General features: G+C 41.5%; 2 protein-coding genes across 2 annotated transcripts; one reads left to right on the forward strand and one right to left on the reverse strand.

Moving 5' to 3' along the window:
* Positions 1-374: 374 nt before the first annotated feature.
* On the reverse strand, positions 375-7,334 carry LOC308373934 (angiopoietin-4; the record flags this gene model as incomplete). The annotated part of the gene is made up of 6 exons (XM_080849608.1): positions 375-521; positions 928-1,123; positions 2,461-2,677; positions 3,849-3,986; positions 5,298-5,532; positions 6,951-7,334. The coding sequence occupies 6 exons, from the start codon at positions 7,332-7,334 to the stop codon at positions 375-377; spliced, it is 1,317 nt and encodes a 438-aa protein (XP_080705734.1).
* A 3,229-nt stretch (positions 7,335-10,563) lies between these two features.
* Positions 10,564-13,456, forward strand: pomca (proopiomelanocortin a; the record flags this gene model as incomplete). Its single annotated transcript, XM_080850175.1, has 4 exons — positions 10,564-10,567; positions 11,402-11,509; positions 12,274-12,413; positions 12,926-13,456. The coding sequence occupies 4 exons, from the start codon at positions 10,564-10,566 to the stop codon at positions 13,454-13,456; spliced, it is 783 nt and encodes a 260-aa protein (XP_080706301.1).
* Between the last annotated feature and the right edge of the window lie 1,961 nt (positions 13,457-15,417).

Here is a 15,417-nt window from a genome sequence, read left to right on the forward strand (position 1 = left end):
AGTGCAGCATTGAACAGTGTTGTTCAATGTCAAGCTGAATTTTCTTGTAAGGTTCTCCATGTCAGTGTAGTTGCCGGTTATGTTTATGTGCAGCATGATCATGATGCTTCACAAACGAGCTGTTCATGCTAAAATCCAAACGTCAAAAGCCAAAAGAAGCCTGGACTCAAAGACATTTGTCTGTTATGTGTGTGTGTCTGTGCAAGATCAGATGTACATTGTTAAATATACATTTTGTTTCTGCGTAAATGGTCTTCTGACACCTGCCTGAACAGTGTACAGACGCGGCTGGTTGTTGCTTTCACACAGTGCTGATTCGTGTTGTCACACCCTGTCACATCACAGCAGGCTTGGCTCTCCATGAGCTGTTGTTTTCATGGAGACAGGCGTGGCCTGAATGTCCGTGGGCGAATCATCATGCTCGCCTTCTTTAGTGAGTAGTAGTCAGTGTCCTTCCAGGTGTACCACACTATGCCATCTGGGCCCAGCAGATTCTTGCTTTTGGCAGAGTAGCGCCCCCCCTGGTGGCCAATAAAAACATAGTCACCATACATGAGACGCCTGAAGCTCGGAATGTCACATGTACATCTCACACATGCTCAGTTGTTAGCAGAGATAAGCATGATTTTATGTGGGGCTTCAGTTTTGTATTGTAGAATGTTAGGCTACATTGCTTAAATGTAAATGACAAAAGTTAAAAAAGGACAGGGATAGATTTAGAGTGTAATTATTTGTTTTCATTTTCTTAATGCAACTATACTTCTTAGTTGACATAGCAGTCTGGTGGGAAATCACTGACATTTGTACACATTGCTATATAATTCCAGTCAGATTTTAAATAGCTAATTATTTACTGATTTATATATTTAAATTTTGCTAAAGCCATCCATGTAATGTTCATAGTAAGATCCACAACTGGTTTCTCACCTTGTGGTAAACTCCATTTAAGTTAGAAAAGAAGCACTGGTTGTACCACCATCCCCCGTGGGAGATCTCAGCACAGATGTTGCCCGTGTCGGGAGTGCTGAAGCTCTGCTTGTCATGGTACCAGGCGAAAGAGTCTTCCACTGTCCCGCTGAAGCCAGTCACGTGTAGACGGTACTGATGATCCTCATCCTCAGTGCTGCCATGGTGAAAGAAGAGAAAAAAGGAGAGAGGAGAGGGGGGAATTCTGCTTTTAGCATCAGTGTAAGCTGAACACTAACCTAACCATAAAGAAGATCATAGAACTGTTGTTGAGAATCATGGTTATAATCCAGTGGTTTGGTAAACATGAAGCAGTTTTGCAACAACAAGTGTCATGAGGGTGCAGAAGTGGGTGTTTTGTTAGGTCAAACAGAATGGCCCGTGTGCACAGACCAAGGTCAGGCCACTCTTCGAGGCCTACGTGCAGAGAGGCCTAATTACCAGGCAGAGAGGCCTGTGTGTAGGGATGAAGGTCAGGCCAAACAGATAGGTCTAATTTCTCAAAACAAGGTGCAGGCTCACAGAGACAGCCAAATGCTAAACATCTTGAAAGATGTTTTGACGATTAGTGAGCAAAATATTCTAGTTGGTTCAATTTTGATACGTTTTAGGCTTTTGATTGGAAAAGCATAGTGACGGAATATGCCCTTTAAATAGTTAGTGTGCTGGGTTTTTGACAGACCTAGTCTGGGAAGTCCCGCCCCACTTCTTCCGGACAAATTGATTTTGCCTCTGCACTGGGTCTGGCCAACTTTGGATAGCCGTTCATTTCAAGATTTCCAGAATCCTTGGAGCCAATCACAAACTGCCTTTTGGCTACCTGGCGCGCCATTGGCGGATTTAAACTTACCACGGCTACGTTACAAAATCTACTGCACGGAGAGTTTTTAAACATTGGACATGGTGGCCGCCGAAGCACCGCAAAACTTCGATAAGGCAAGTTTTCTTTGAAAACAGAACAGAAACTTGCCCTGGAACATTCATACAGAAAAAATATGTGTTTGCTTTATTACCGATCGTTGTATCGTTGTATAGTATCGTTGGTCTGATTGGTTAAAGGCGTGTCCAATTACGAGAGTGAAGTGGATCGCTGATGAGTAGTTTGCCAGACTAACTGAGCAAATGAAATGCAGTGAAGGGGCAGGGAATTCCCAGACAACCATGGACCACCACTCTCGAACTTCAGTTCATCGCATTTGGTCTTCTGACTGATTGAGTTTCAACTCTAAGATTTGAAGAGGTTGTTTTCGCTACAACACTGTCTTCATAAAATCTGTATGTAGTACTGTAGTCTGTTCATTAGTACTGAACAATCATTTTCAGAAACTAATGCTCAATGCTAATGTTTAAGCTAATTCAGAGACCTAGCTTTCAGCTGAAATAATAAACTAGCTTTAGCTTTGTGTATAGTATGTGATAAAAAGGACAATTTCATCTCACATTAATGGTTTAAATAAGCATAATTAAGAGTAGCATAAATGAGAGAAATTCTACCTGAAGCTCTCATAATAGGCATGCTTGTGCTTGCCGTTCCAGTCCTCCAAGTCAATACGCAGTGAGTAGGCCCCCTGATTGGAGAGGTCATGGATGTGGTCGTTTCCCAGCCAGAACTCAGTATGCAGGTCGCCAAAACCGTTCTTATACTCGTTCCACATGCGGTTGAAGTTCACCTTCCCGTCCTGCCTCCTCTGGATCACCGTCCACCCTCCACCTATCATCAGAGTTAATGATCAAAGGCACACTTCTGCAGGCTTATGCTTTCCCTTATGTTAGGATATATCAAGGAGTATTGACTGGTTCATAAATTGAAGAGCGAAGAGAAGGAAAAACATTATGCCTTCATTGTGACTACATCTCAGAGTCACTTACTGTTCACTGTGGAATTTCATAAGCAGTCAAAGAAGGCTGTGGCCTTGCCAAAGAAGACTTTAAGGTTGTAACTGTTCAATGAAGGTTAGTTTTTGTAGAAAATGTTGGAATATCCTCATTACAGTTTTCAGTCTCAAAGAGAACTATTAAAGGCACCCAGTGCAACTTTGAGGCTTAAAAATAAACATTCAATTTCTAGTCTTTTTTACACGTAGTATGTTTCAATAACTCCATACCATTACATATCGACATTCAAGGAGCAAAGATGAGACGTCGTTGTGTGGTGAGAACTGATAGAAAATCGATAACAACAACAATCACCGGCATTTTCTTTATTTTTTGTAACCTACAATAAATAAAGCAGGATTCCAGTCAATGGAAAAATGGCCTCTCCCCACCGGCGATTGTTGTTGTTTACGATTTTCTATCAGTTCTCACCACACAACGACGTCTCATCTTTGCTGCTTGAATGTCGATATGTAATGGTATGGAGTTATTGAAACTTACTACGCGTAAAAAAGACTAGAAATTGAATGTTTATTTTTCATTGAATGTTTATATAAAGTTGCACTGGGTGCCTTTAACATGTCCTTGGTACTAGCTTGATACTATAAGAATGATACTAGCAGATTGTCTGAGAATGTTCATGGCTAGAAAAGGGGACAATAAATGTTCCAGGTTGTTGAGCAAATGTAATGTCTGTATAGCCCACATGGTCTGCAGTTCTCTGTAACAGGATATGTACCCAGGGGTCAAACAAAGCCTCTAGCCCCACCTCCTGTTGTTTGAGCTCACATTCTGTTCATACCACACCACACCACACCACACCTACACCAACAGCTACCAAATGACATTTGGAATGTCTCATATTATACTCTTAGTAAATAAAAAACGCGGATCCATTTTCCAAAATCTGCTGTACTTCCGTGCAGCTTCAAAAAGGCTCTCAGACGACTGACCCTCTTTGACCCTCTGAATCTACTTCCTCCTCCCCAGAGCACCCGCCTCCTCACCTTCAGTCTCCATGTCGCAGTAGACCTCCAGCGGTGCGGTCCCTCGTGAAGGGACAATAGTGAAAACTCCAGACCTGTGGACTCCATTGTAGTAAAGTGAGGCACAGTCGATTGGACAGTTCCGTATGTGCTGCACCTCTGAAAGAGAAAAAATGAAGGCTTAAGTCTAAAAATCTTCCAGCAACCAGTTCAGATCCAGCATTTAATGGTGACTGTACATTTATGTATAGGAAATGTAATGGTAAGACAGAGTGTTTATGCTGAGAATGGGATCAACTTCTAATAATTATATAATTTAACGCTGAGGTTTCTAAAAAATATATAATCACCATTTTTGACAAGAATAAGAAACTGAGACACTGGAGACCTATCTGCATTATGGTACCGATGAAGAGGATTATAATTAACCGATCTTACTTAATCTTTGTTACCTCCACCATGTTTGTCAACAGTGTACACTCTGATCATTTCAGCAACCCTCGGCCTCGTGGTTGGCCAAACTTTTACGAATGAGAATTAGCCATTGCTTCCGCGTTAGGAACTGCACTTTAATAGTCAAATGCATCTATCTTGTATGAATTTGCACATTCAGTACATGTGTTTAGGAAGCTCCCTATGACAAAATTGTTCTTATTTTTTAGATAGTAAAATTTTTAAATACATTAAGATTCAAACATATGAATTCAATTGTCTTTTATGTCTTTTATAATTTTCTTATTCTCTTAAATGTTCATAATTATCATAAAAATGTAATCATTTGAAATGCCATCACTTTGTTAGTGCAGGCAAATGTAAGCATAGTGTTTTCAATTACTTATTAGGCTTACAGCAGCAGTTTGAAAGTAGGGCTGAAAATCTGTTGACAGTGGCAGTCTCACAGAAATGTTAACCTTGGTCAGTTTCAATGAACAAAGCAGAGACCCAGAGACTGCTAGCACTAAGTATAAGTATACTTTATACTGCACAACTAGTAGCGCTAGTATTAGTAACTTGAAACTACTACATACTACACAACTGGTAGCGTCAGGTATTAGTAACTAGTAATTTCTACACACTACACAACTACTAGTATTAGTAGTTAGTGACTGCTTTGTACTGCCCAACTAGTAGTGCTAGTATTATAAACTAGTGACTCGTACATAGTACTGTGTGACTGTAGTAGTCACTTGTTACTTTGTAATTGTAGTCCTACCATATTACTGTACTTGAAATAGTGTGTTACATTTTTATCCATAAACTTATAAGATTTCCTCATTCTCACCTTCTTATTTAACCAAAACTAACTGTACCATAATATTTATTTCCCAATAAGTAATGATGCCTTGTAACTACAGGGCCATGCTTGGTTCTTTCTCTGAGTGACGGAAGCTGTCAAAAAGGATCCCAGAGGTGTTCTAATGTCTGGAGACCCATAGACCGTGGAGCTGATGTATATATGTTGGCACTGACCTGGGTGCAGCATCTCGTGGTTGCTGAGCAGAGGGCTGGTGCGGATGATGTTGATCATGCAGCCGGGGTTGCGACGCACGCGCTCTACCACCATGGACAGGTTGTGCACCTGCCGCTGCATGTCGTAGATGAGCGAGCTGTGGACCTGCAGCAGCGCCGTGGCCTCCGTGTAGCTGTCTTCCAGTGCATGGAAGCGGTGCTCCAGAGACGAGTTCCAGCCCGTCCGGGCCTGGTGCTGCCGGGCGACCACAAAGCAGAGTGAACATCATAGCGGCCAATAGAAACCACGATAATCAGGAGTGGAGCAAATGCTAAAATGTTCAGATCATCACCATGACAATCAGGAGCATGGTAAGGAGGTAAAAGATTTAGGTGGTCACCATGGCAACTAGGAGTAGGCGGGGAAGGGGGGGGCTCTGAACGTTTCTGGGGGGCCCAGCAAATTGTAGGGACCCTGGGAAATGCCAAGAAGTATAGCAACAGTAACAGTTTGTCTATAGCAATTGAGATGTTTTCAGAGGCTCCACAGTTTCCAGCTATGGCCTGATAGCTATCATACAGTTACTCTCACACAGGTCAATAACACTGAATTCTTGTTTCTGAGGAGGTCTGTCAACCGGCTTTTTTTCTGTAACACTTTTCTGTGTTTCATGGCATGTCCTTGACGACAGAGGTTAAAACTGAACTCTATTACCAAATCCCAAATTAGAACAAGAATACTAAGAGGAGCAATCCTTTAATCAAATAGCTCAGACCATATGCTAAGTAAGGTATTGCTTTATATTTAGACTATCTATTTACAGCATGCACCTTCATATAGTAAATAAACAAGTGACACAAAACAAAGCGTTTTCAGAGTCCTCCCATGAAAGAATGACTGGTGTCTTTAAGACTAAGTACACACATAGAACCCTGCCAAAACAACATCCCCCAAGCTCCTACTGTGCGTGTACACCAAACAAATTTGATTACCACGGTGCAAAAGCCTGATTAAACTGAATCATTCTAGTTGTTCGCTGTGTGAAATCTTCCAATACTTTGTACACACACACCATCCATAAAATGAGCCCTTGTAAATGTCAGGCGATGCCCTCAGTCTCTGGTCCACCTGCTGTCAGCGCTGACTCCCGCAGCAGGGCGGCACGTGGGTCTAGAGCCAGGTTTCAGGCCTAATCCAGTTATTGTCCAGGGGTTAAGGAGGAATTAGTGGAGAGACTGGTCGTTGCTTGGTGAGTTTCCCCTCATGTGCCTCGGAGAGGCTTCCGGAAGGGGAGATCGCCAGGGCAGGTACACAGTCATCCTTTTCATGCTCAGCTTGCTGCAGCTCCTGAACTTCGCTCCAGTGCCTTAGGTCTTCAAGTAGCTTATGGTCACACTCACTGACACATGCGCACATATCCCTCATACATACCATACATATACATCTCCCCAAACCTTACTCACACACACACACACACACACACACACACACACACACACACACACACACACACACACACACACACACACACTACATCCCCACCACAATTTCCCACACAAACACACACTACATCAGCTGTAACATTAGACAGTACATAGCCACAACCACCACAATTATCAGCCCCTCTTTCCACACACCCACAAAATGCACCCCATCACGCACAGTGTACATACCTGCATCTCCAAAACTTTAATGCGGTGCCTGTGGCTTCTCAGCTCCTCCAGGAGCTCGGAGATGGTCTCCTTCAGGTCCTGCACCTGCTGCTTGCGCTCCTCGTTCTCGTGCAGCCAGTAGGAGACCTCGTCCGTGCAGCGGAACATGTCTGGGCATCGCTGCTCGGCCAGCTGGGGCAGCGTGGCCATCAGGCGGCACTGCCCGTTGGGCAGCGCCTCATTGCTGTACTCGCCGCACTGCATGAGGCCGCTGCTGATGCGGTGCGTGCTGTCGTCGGCGTAGAAACCTGTCATGTTGTCCGACACCAGCGCCGACACCAGCGCCGTCACCCATTGCAACCACAGAGCCAGCTGGACTGGCGTGTGTGGCGGGGAGAGCCTCATAGTTCTGTTGGGTCCTGCCAGTCAGGTCCTGAGGTGGTCCAGGTCCAGTGACAAAGCAACAGCCAGTTGCTGTTAACAAAGGAAAGACCCAATGCTCTTCTGCATTCAGGTTCTGATGGAGACATTGGTCCGTTCACATATTTTTGAGGAAAGTGTCTTTTCAGTCTGTGCAAACAGGGTGGATTGCCAATCCTCAAGAAGCATTTGGTAGATCTGAGTAGAAAAAAACTAGGATAGTTACAGCTCAGAAACTTGGTTGGGGAAATGTGTCAGCAATTAAGAAACGGGACACATTTGCATAATCACTTGCGTTCTGACAACTAAGCGTCTCACAAACTCTTGGCAGTGAGCCAATAAAGGCTGTCCATTCACTATCTATATGAAACCACACACAGTTCCCTTTAAAGCTGAATGGTATACTCCATGTGATCAAATGGGATTCCTCTGTGTCATTCAGGTAATAGGTGGTGATGGCAGATGTCCACTCACTCTGTCTGTGGTCACTCCTCCATCAACAGGCTTTATGTATATGACTAAATGTATTTTAAATTGTATCCAATTGAACCATGACAACAAAGTTACACACACAGTACACTTCCTCTCCTTCTCCAAAGAAAGTGTGAACTATGAACAGATTCCTGAGTGTAAATTATGAACAGATTTTTGAATGTATCACTAACTTTCTAACTAACGTTTATTATATATTTTTTCACACATTTACACTCATACGCAGCTCTCTACATTCCTTTAGTGAACACTTAATGCCATATATTTAAAAAAAATAATCTTCTGGTCAACCAGGCCCCATCAGACGGCTCAGATCTAAGCCATCATGGCCGTGGTCAGTCAACTCAGGTTAGTCGTATTACAGCGAGTGGACTGATCGTCGGGGTTACTACCCCTCAGACAGCAACTGCCAACTCGTGACTCGTTTCCGTGGCATCAAGGTAACTGGCCATTAAGATGAGCTCAGGGGGAAGATTAAACAACTGCTGAAGGGGTCTAACAGGATTTACAATGCGGCCTGATGAACACAATGCACATAACAAAAGAGAATGTATGCCAGATGTTATTTGTGGATTTTGGGTTGTTTGTAAATATGAAGAAATAAAAAAGGTTAAACAAATGCATTGATAATCACATGTGCACTTGGCAACACTGGGAGAGACCTAGTCCTACTATTGTTATCTGCATGTACTCTCAACAAAAGTTGACTGCTTATTTTGCAGAGTACTGAGAATGCACCACATGTCCAAGTGTCAGTTACACAGCGAATGTAAGGAACACTGTTTATCTTAAATGAAGTCCTCGATGCTAATGTATTATTGTTGTTCTGTAACACAGCCAACTTCTCAGTCAGCTTCTTTGATGCACTGCTCACTAACAGAAAAATGTTAAAACTGTTTGGGAAATACATACATCTCTTTGCTGCTTAGTTATTTTTCATTCATTTATTTTTTAATTATTTATTTGTATGTTTCTTTGTTGCTTTAAATATGATGCTTTTTAATTATTATTATTATTATTATTATGAATGTCACCAACATTGTACCTCTGTTTATGTCTGATTACTGTAAGCATGGGTTAAGAATGTAATTTATACAATTATCTCACAAAACCAAGCCTTGGATGATAGCTGCTACATTCAAATATAATAGCAATGCTCTACAATGACCAAACACCTTGCTTACTACCTCAAAAATAGTACTCACAAGACGTAAGGAAAATAATTACACTGGTCAGGCATCTGAGACACAGGCCTCGGTCTGTTTCTCTATCAATGGAATAATACAGACAGTCACTCGCCTTTAGATGTGCACAGATGTCCATCCTCCCCGGTCATGGCACAGAGGATGAAACAGCAACATCGGCCGTTTTCACGCACAATCAAATTGTCCTCGCAGCAATGGGCAGACGCAATGCAGAAGGAGAGCATTTCTCTTTCGCTGGAAAGTAGTCCTGTGGGACAGAGCTGAGTTTCTGTGGACTGACAAGACATCTTATCCTCATAATCCACTCTAATAGGATTCCTCACAGACATGGCGCTACCCTAGGCGTTCTCCACTAAACACGATTCTTTTCCTGCAAAATACACATCTTGTCAAAAATGGAACTGGTCATTATCAGTGTTATACCCTTTAAGGATACCGATCGGATGACCACAATTAGCCACTAACAAACTTATATCTGCTCCAACTAATAGAATGTTGATACAACTCCACCTACTGATGAATCACATTCATAGCATCATCTTCTCGTTTGTTTCAACTTCTCGGTCTCGCTACTTTTCTCATTAGCTATACTTGTGCGGTTTGAATATTCTTCACTATTGGTGAAATATCCTACTTATACGAAACGTGTTTTCCACCACTCTACACCTTATGAGGAGCTATACATTTGTATTATTCTGATGAAATTGCGATTTTTATTTTTTTTTCTGAAAAAAAGACTTGCAATATCTCAGTGATGCTTAATCTCAGTCATGCCCTTGGAGGTTGGCCATTCATTCATAGAGCAACCACTAAAAGCTTTTCCATTCAATAGACCCATTCAGACCAACACAGCCTTCCTTCACACATGTAAACAACCTATGAGGCAGAGGCCAGACTCCCAAGGTCACAAAACAGTATTAATTGCTCTAAAGGATAATGGGCAACAAGGTTTTTTTTTTTTTTTTTCCTATACACTTCTTTTTGCGAAAATAAACATAAAAGAGTCACTTCCTTTATTTGTCAGTATTCACCATGCACTATGCACCAAATAAACACCTTTTGCCTATTCAATCCCTGCACTAAAAAAGGCATCAAGGTTGAAAGAAGTCAGGCTATTAGGATCAAAGAATACAAGTGCACATTCAGCCTTTAGAAAGCAACTCATAAGGCCATTAACTATTTAAAGAAGAAACTGCGTTTCTATTATCAGTTTGCATCTTAGAAACAGCACTTAAGTGTTACTTACGTAAAGAGTGATGCCACTGACACTGTATACACTAAGGACAGTTTTTTTCTTCACTTTTTTCTGTTGCAGTTTGAAGTTGCAGTCCAGGGTGTTTCATGATGTCCAGTGCATTGTTTTTTAGGTGTTTTTTTTTTTAAATAATCATTTCATTTAGGATTATAATTGGTTTTCTTTAAGTATATTCAATACAGTATAAATACATTACAGGAGACAGAAAACAGTCAAATGGGCCAAACTGAAGTATGGACAGAGGAGTGCAATGGATGCCAGTATGGGTAATGTAATGTGAGGTGTGTACGAAAGGTGTCTGTGTGTAAGGAGACAGTCAGGAAAGTGAGCTTGTGCACCGTCAACTCAGAAAAAGTTTGGTTCTCACACAAGTTTGGTTGAAATTTGAACTCTATCAAACACCTATAAACCTTAGCACTGATCGTATCCACTTTTCCCATGATGTGTTCGTTTTGTGTTCCTGATTATGTCAAGTCATTCAGAGCTCCAGTTTCATTTATGATCATATATGATCACCATCATCAGGAATATATGCATCTCAATATACGCATCTAAATATAAGCATCTAAATGAATCAACATCTTAAAACATCACTCAACAAAAAGTGAAGAGAAGTTGTGGCAGCCAGGATGAAATGCAGTTGATTGGCTTCCAAATGTTTGCCTGCTCATGTAAGTTCTAATAAAAGAATATCAAAATAATTTCCCCCATCATTTCCAAACCTTTAGAAAGTGGAATTAACACCTACATGTACCTACCTTAGTCCTGATTTTAATCTTCTGCAGTTGGACCCATGTAAGGGGACACTTGCACCTTTACGCCCACCAGTAAAGATGACCCATCCTGACTTGACATCTACCGAACACTTGCTAATCTCTATCTGATGTCACTTGACCTTTAAATAGTTGATTGGCAGAAACAGGGGTCAGATTGTTTTCATTGTCTCCAATTTTCCGGAACTCTGCTTGTGACTTGGTGGGCTAAGTGGCATAGAAGCAATCTGACGTCATTGAAAGGTTGTCTCTCTGGTACGGCTATAAAAACAGCACTCTTATGGTCTTCAAGCATCAGGGAGTGTGAGAGGACTGTTTGGTGTGCAGAGAAACAGACACACAAACACACACACACATACGTTCACAGACTACAAGGGACAGACGCTGAGGAGAACCTTTACGGAGAAGAAGGAGTACATTCTTACCGTGCGACAGGTGAGTAATTTCTGAACAGGTTGAACCAAGATGTAGTTTTGTGTGGTTTAACATTTTGTGATTTTTATTATATTTTCATGTGGTGTTTTATTTGTAGACTATTATTATATAATTTTTAGGGATGCACCGATATGGAAATTCTTGGCCGATACCGATACCGATGCCATAAACATCGGCCAGTACCATCGGTGAAAGTCAAGTTTATTACCGATAGGCCGATAACATTAAAAGAGGCAAACATCGGCCGATACCGATGTACGGCCGATGCATCGGTGCATCCCTATTAATTTTACATGCACGGTCAGACTTTTAACAACTTAGATTCTAGTCATTTCTAGATATTTAAAAAAGATGAAAGCTGTACCGTTCAAATCGAGCAACTTAGTCATTCTGAGAGACAGTTTTGTGCAGTAGTTCACCTACTGTTATGAAAAGTTGTTTTCTCCTCATGATTTAAACTTCAAATGCTGAAATTCAAAGTCGCAGCTATCACCTTATGAACTGATTACTTTGCCTTTCAAGGGCTATCTTAATCAATGTCTTTCATTCATTTTATGAAAGGTTGGAAAAGTGAAGTACTGTTTGTAAGTGTGTTTCCAATAAATAGTCTTGTTTCAATAATCTTCACTGGCAAAATTGATCTCTTAAAAAAAAGACTCATTCAAGAATTAAATGTAGTCATTCAATGCAATTGAATTTCAACATACTTTTGTATTATCATACTCATCAACAACCCATAACATGTTGATATCTGCCCTTTGCAGTGATGTTAAAAGGACTTAAGATGCTGTGTCCTGTATGGACATTGGCCATGGCTATGCTTTGCGTACTCGCTACGGAAGTCAGCAGTCAATGCTGGGAGAGCTCCTACTGCCAAGACCTCAGTTCCGAGGAGAACATGCTGGTTAGTGTCCTTCAGGGAGGAGTAGGGTTGGGCTGGGATATTCTTCAACTCTTAATGTGCATGAGTTTTGTTTCTATTGTAAAATGTGTATCTATATTTCTGTCATGTAAAAATTGTCAAATATCTGAGTGGAATATCCTGATTAGTGTTAGAACAGAAGTTGGTGTGTAAGTAAAGGAAATGTGGATCCTTCTACCTTGGTTGAGATATGTAGACACATTTCCCCATTTTCTGTCTTCTCATTTAATGAGTTTACTACAAGAATCCAATTGAATTTTTTATTTTTTTTAAGATTTGGAATTTTATGTATGAATTCAATGTGTATGTCTGTTCAACGTATGTTGTGTTGTGTGAAGTTGAGAATCTTATTCTTATGGGTTGTGTCTAATGTATTTTGTGTTGTGTGAAGTTGGGAATCGTATTCTAATTGGTTGTGGCAAATGTATTTTGTGTTGTGTGAAGTTGGGAATCTTATTCTAATGCGTTTTGTCTAATATTGTGCCTACTGACAGGAGTGCATTCAGCTGTGTAAGTCAGACCTCACAGCCGAAACCCCAGTCTACCCCGGTGATGGCCACCTCCAGCCCCCAGAGCAAGAAGGCAATGACGTAGACTCTGTGCCCGTCCTCCCCCTCACCCCCGCAGGGTCCCACCAGGACCTGTCCGAGGTGAAGCAGGCCTTCCCCAGGCACGAGGAGAAGCGCTCCTACTCCATGGAGCACTTCCGCTGGGGCAAGCCAGTGGGCCGCAAGCGCCGGCCCATCAAGGTCTACACCAACGGCGTGGAAGAGGAGTCTGCCGAGGCGCTGCCGACAGAGATGCGGCGCGGTGCGGACTACAGCCTGGACGAAGAGGAGAACATGCTGGCAGGGCTGCTTCAGCAGAAGAAAGACGGCTCGTACAAGATGAACCACTTCAGGTGGAGCGGGCCGCCCGCCAGCAAGCGGTACGGCGGCTTCATGAAGTCATGGGACGAGCGGAGCCAGAAACCCCTGCTGACTCTCTTTAAGAACGTCATCAACAAGGACGCACAGCCTCAGTGAATGGAGGGGGCAGGGGTAGGGGGGGTGCAGAGAAGGAAAGTGAGAGAGGAGAGGAGAGCAGATGGATGAGATGGATGAAGGGAGAGAACCTGAAGGAGAGAGGAGTTTGAGGGAAGGAAGGAGAAAAGGATACATGATTTTCCCCTCGCATTTTGTTTCCCTCCGTAAAGAGGGGACATACTTTTTCTCCCCTTACTTACCCTAGCACACAGTAAGCAGATTGCTTTGTAATATTGCTAGGGGTACCAAAAGGCTTTGTTTTACAAGTAACTCCATAATTAACATTGCTGTCATGAAATAAATTCTGAATATTGTACATATGCTGTTGTGATTGAGTATTAGTGAGAAGGCGGTATTCATCTAATTTATTGATGTAATATACTGTAAATTAATTACATGTGAAACATAAAAATATTTTATCGCAAGCACTTACAGGCATGCTTATTTATTTCCTGAATGCTTGATTGCATCATGGTACAAATTGAGCGGGTAACAAGTTCATTTAAATCTTTTAAATGCATGTGTAGAACAATAGATAGATAGATAGATAGATAGATGGATACTTTATTGATCCCGAGGGAAATTAAGGTCATAACATAACACGATAACAATTCATTAAAAAAAAATTACACATTGTTTATGCCTTGAACACACAAAAAACTGTTAGGCTTAGTGTGATTGGATAAAATAAAATAAAATAAATTATTTCATATTCATATATAATCTTTACACCATTTCCATACAATATATTTACATCACTGATTTAGCACTTCAAATGATTAAACATTTACACAAAGTCAAAAGTTGTACAATTTAGAGATGAAAGTGCTTGTCTGAGCACCTGTTCGGCATACACACATTAAAGCTTCATCTGGCAGAAAGACTGTTGAGCTGAAGATGGTTTGGGCACAGTGATAACATGCAGCAACTCAAAGGAAATCTGTCACAAAGTTCAACCACAAATATTTCTGCATCAAAACCATTGCACAGTTGCACAATCATCACCGTACTCTCAGCAAAAACAAAAAATGGAGAAAGATCTGTATTCTGTTAAGATGACTCGCTCCTTTTTAAAACCAGCGTCGTTTTTTAGCAGCGGGATGGAAACAGGTGAGGCAGGCTTGGAAGGCAGCAATGAGAATACTAACACTACAACATATTAGACACTACAGGACAACGACATGCAAAAGCAGAGATCTTACAGAGTGAATCAGAACAACACAGTTCAAACAAGAGGTAAGTGCTAAGTGCATATCAGTCAACAACAGCTGGAGTAGGAACAACAACCAAACAAACAAACGAAACTAAATATCATCTATAAATAAACTCACGACAACACACAACAAAGATGAGAAAGTACCATGGAATACAGCACGTACATCACAAACATCTGGTCCGACATTTTCAGACAATGGACAAGGACTGCGAGCAACGGTTTAGAGTAATCATTTGCCTGATCACTTCATCTGTTACCAGACCAGTAAGCCAACCTCTGAAAAATAAGAGGTACTGGCGCCACACCCTGACCCACTATGCAGCAGCTTTGCACAATCTGTTAGATGCATCTCTCTGAGCCTGTATTAAGACTTCATGGTGCCCCTGGGCAACATCGACTCTCTGGTGCCCACCTACCCCCACCCTGCAGAACACAAACCATATCTATCCACAGGGGTGTATTGGTACTTGAGTAGAAATACTTTCTGACTGCACTCAAATATTATTTCTGAGTATCTGTTATTTTTTATACATACTTTTGCTTTATACTGCTCCACTTCATTTTCCATACGTTGATGTAATCTATGTAAGGAATAATGCACTGGGAGCAACCGTTTACCCCCCTGAAGTGCGGTTATTTTCCATAACTCACTTGCTCCCAGTGCATTGTCCCACTTATATCACAGCTAACTTGCCAAAGTAATTAATTCATATGCTGTAAATTATGTTTAATGTAAACATATGTT

This window comes from Sprattus sprattus, assembly GCF_963457725.1.
Source record: "Sprattus sprattus genome assembly, chromosome: 13".
NCBI classification, from domain to species: domain Eukaryota; kingdom Metazoa; phylum Chordata; class Actinopteri; order Clupeiformes; family Clupeidae; genus Sprattus; species Sprattus sprattus.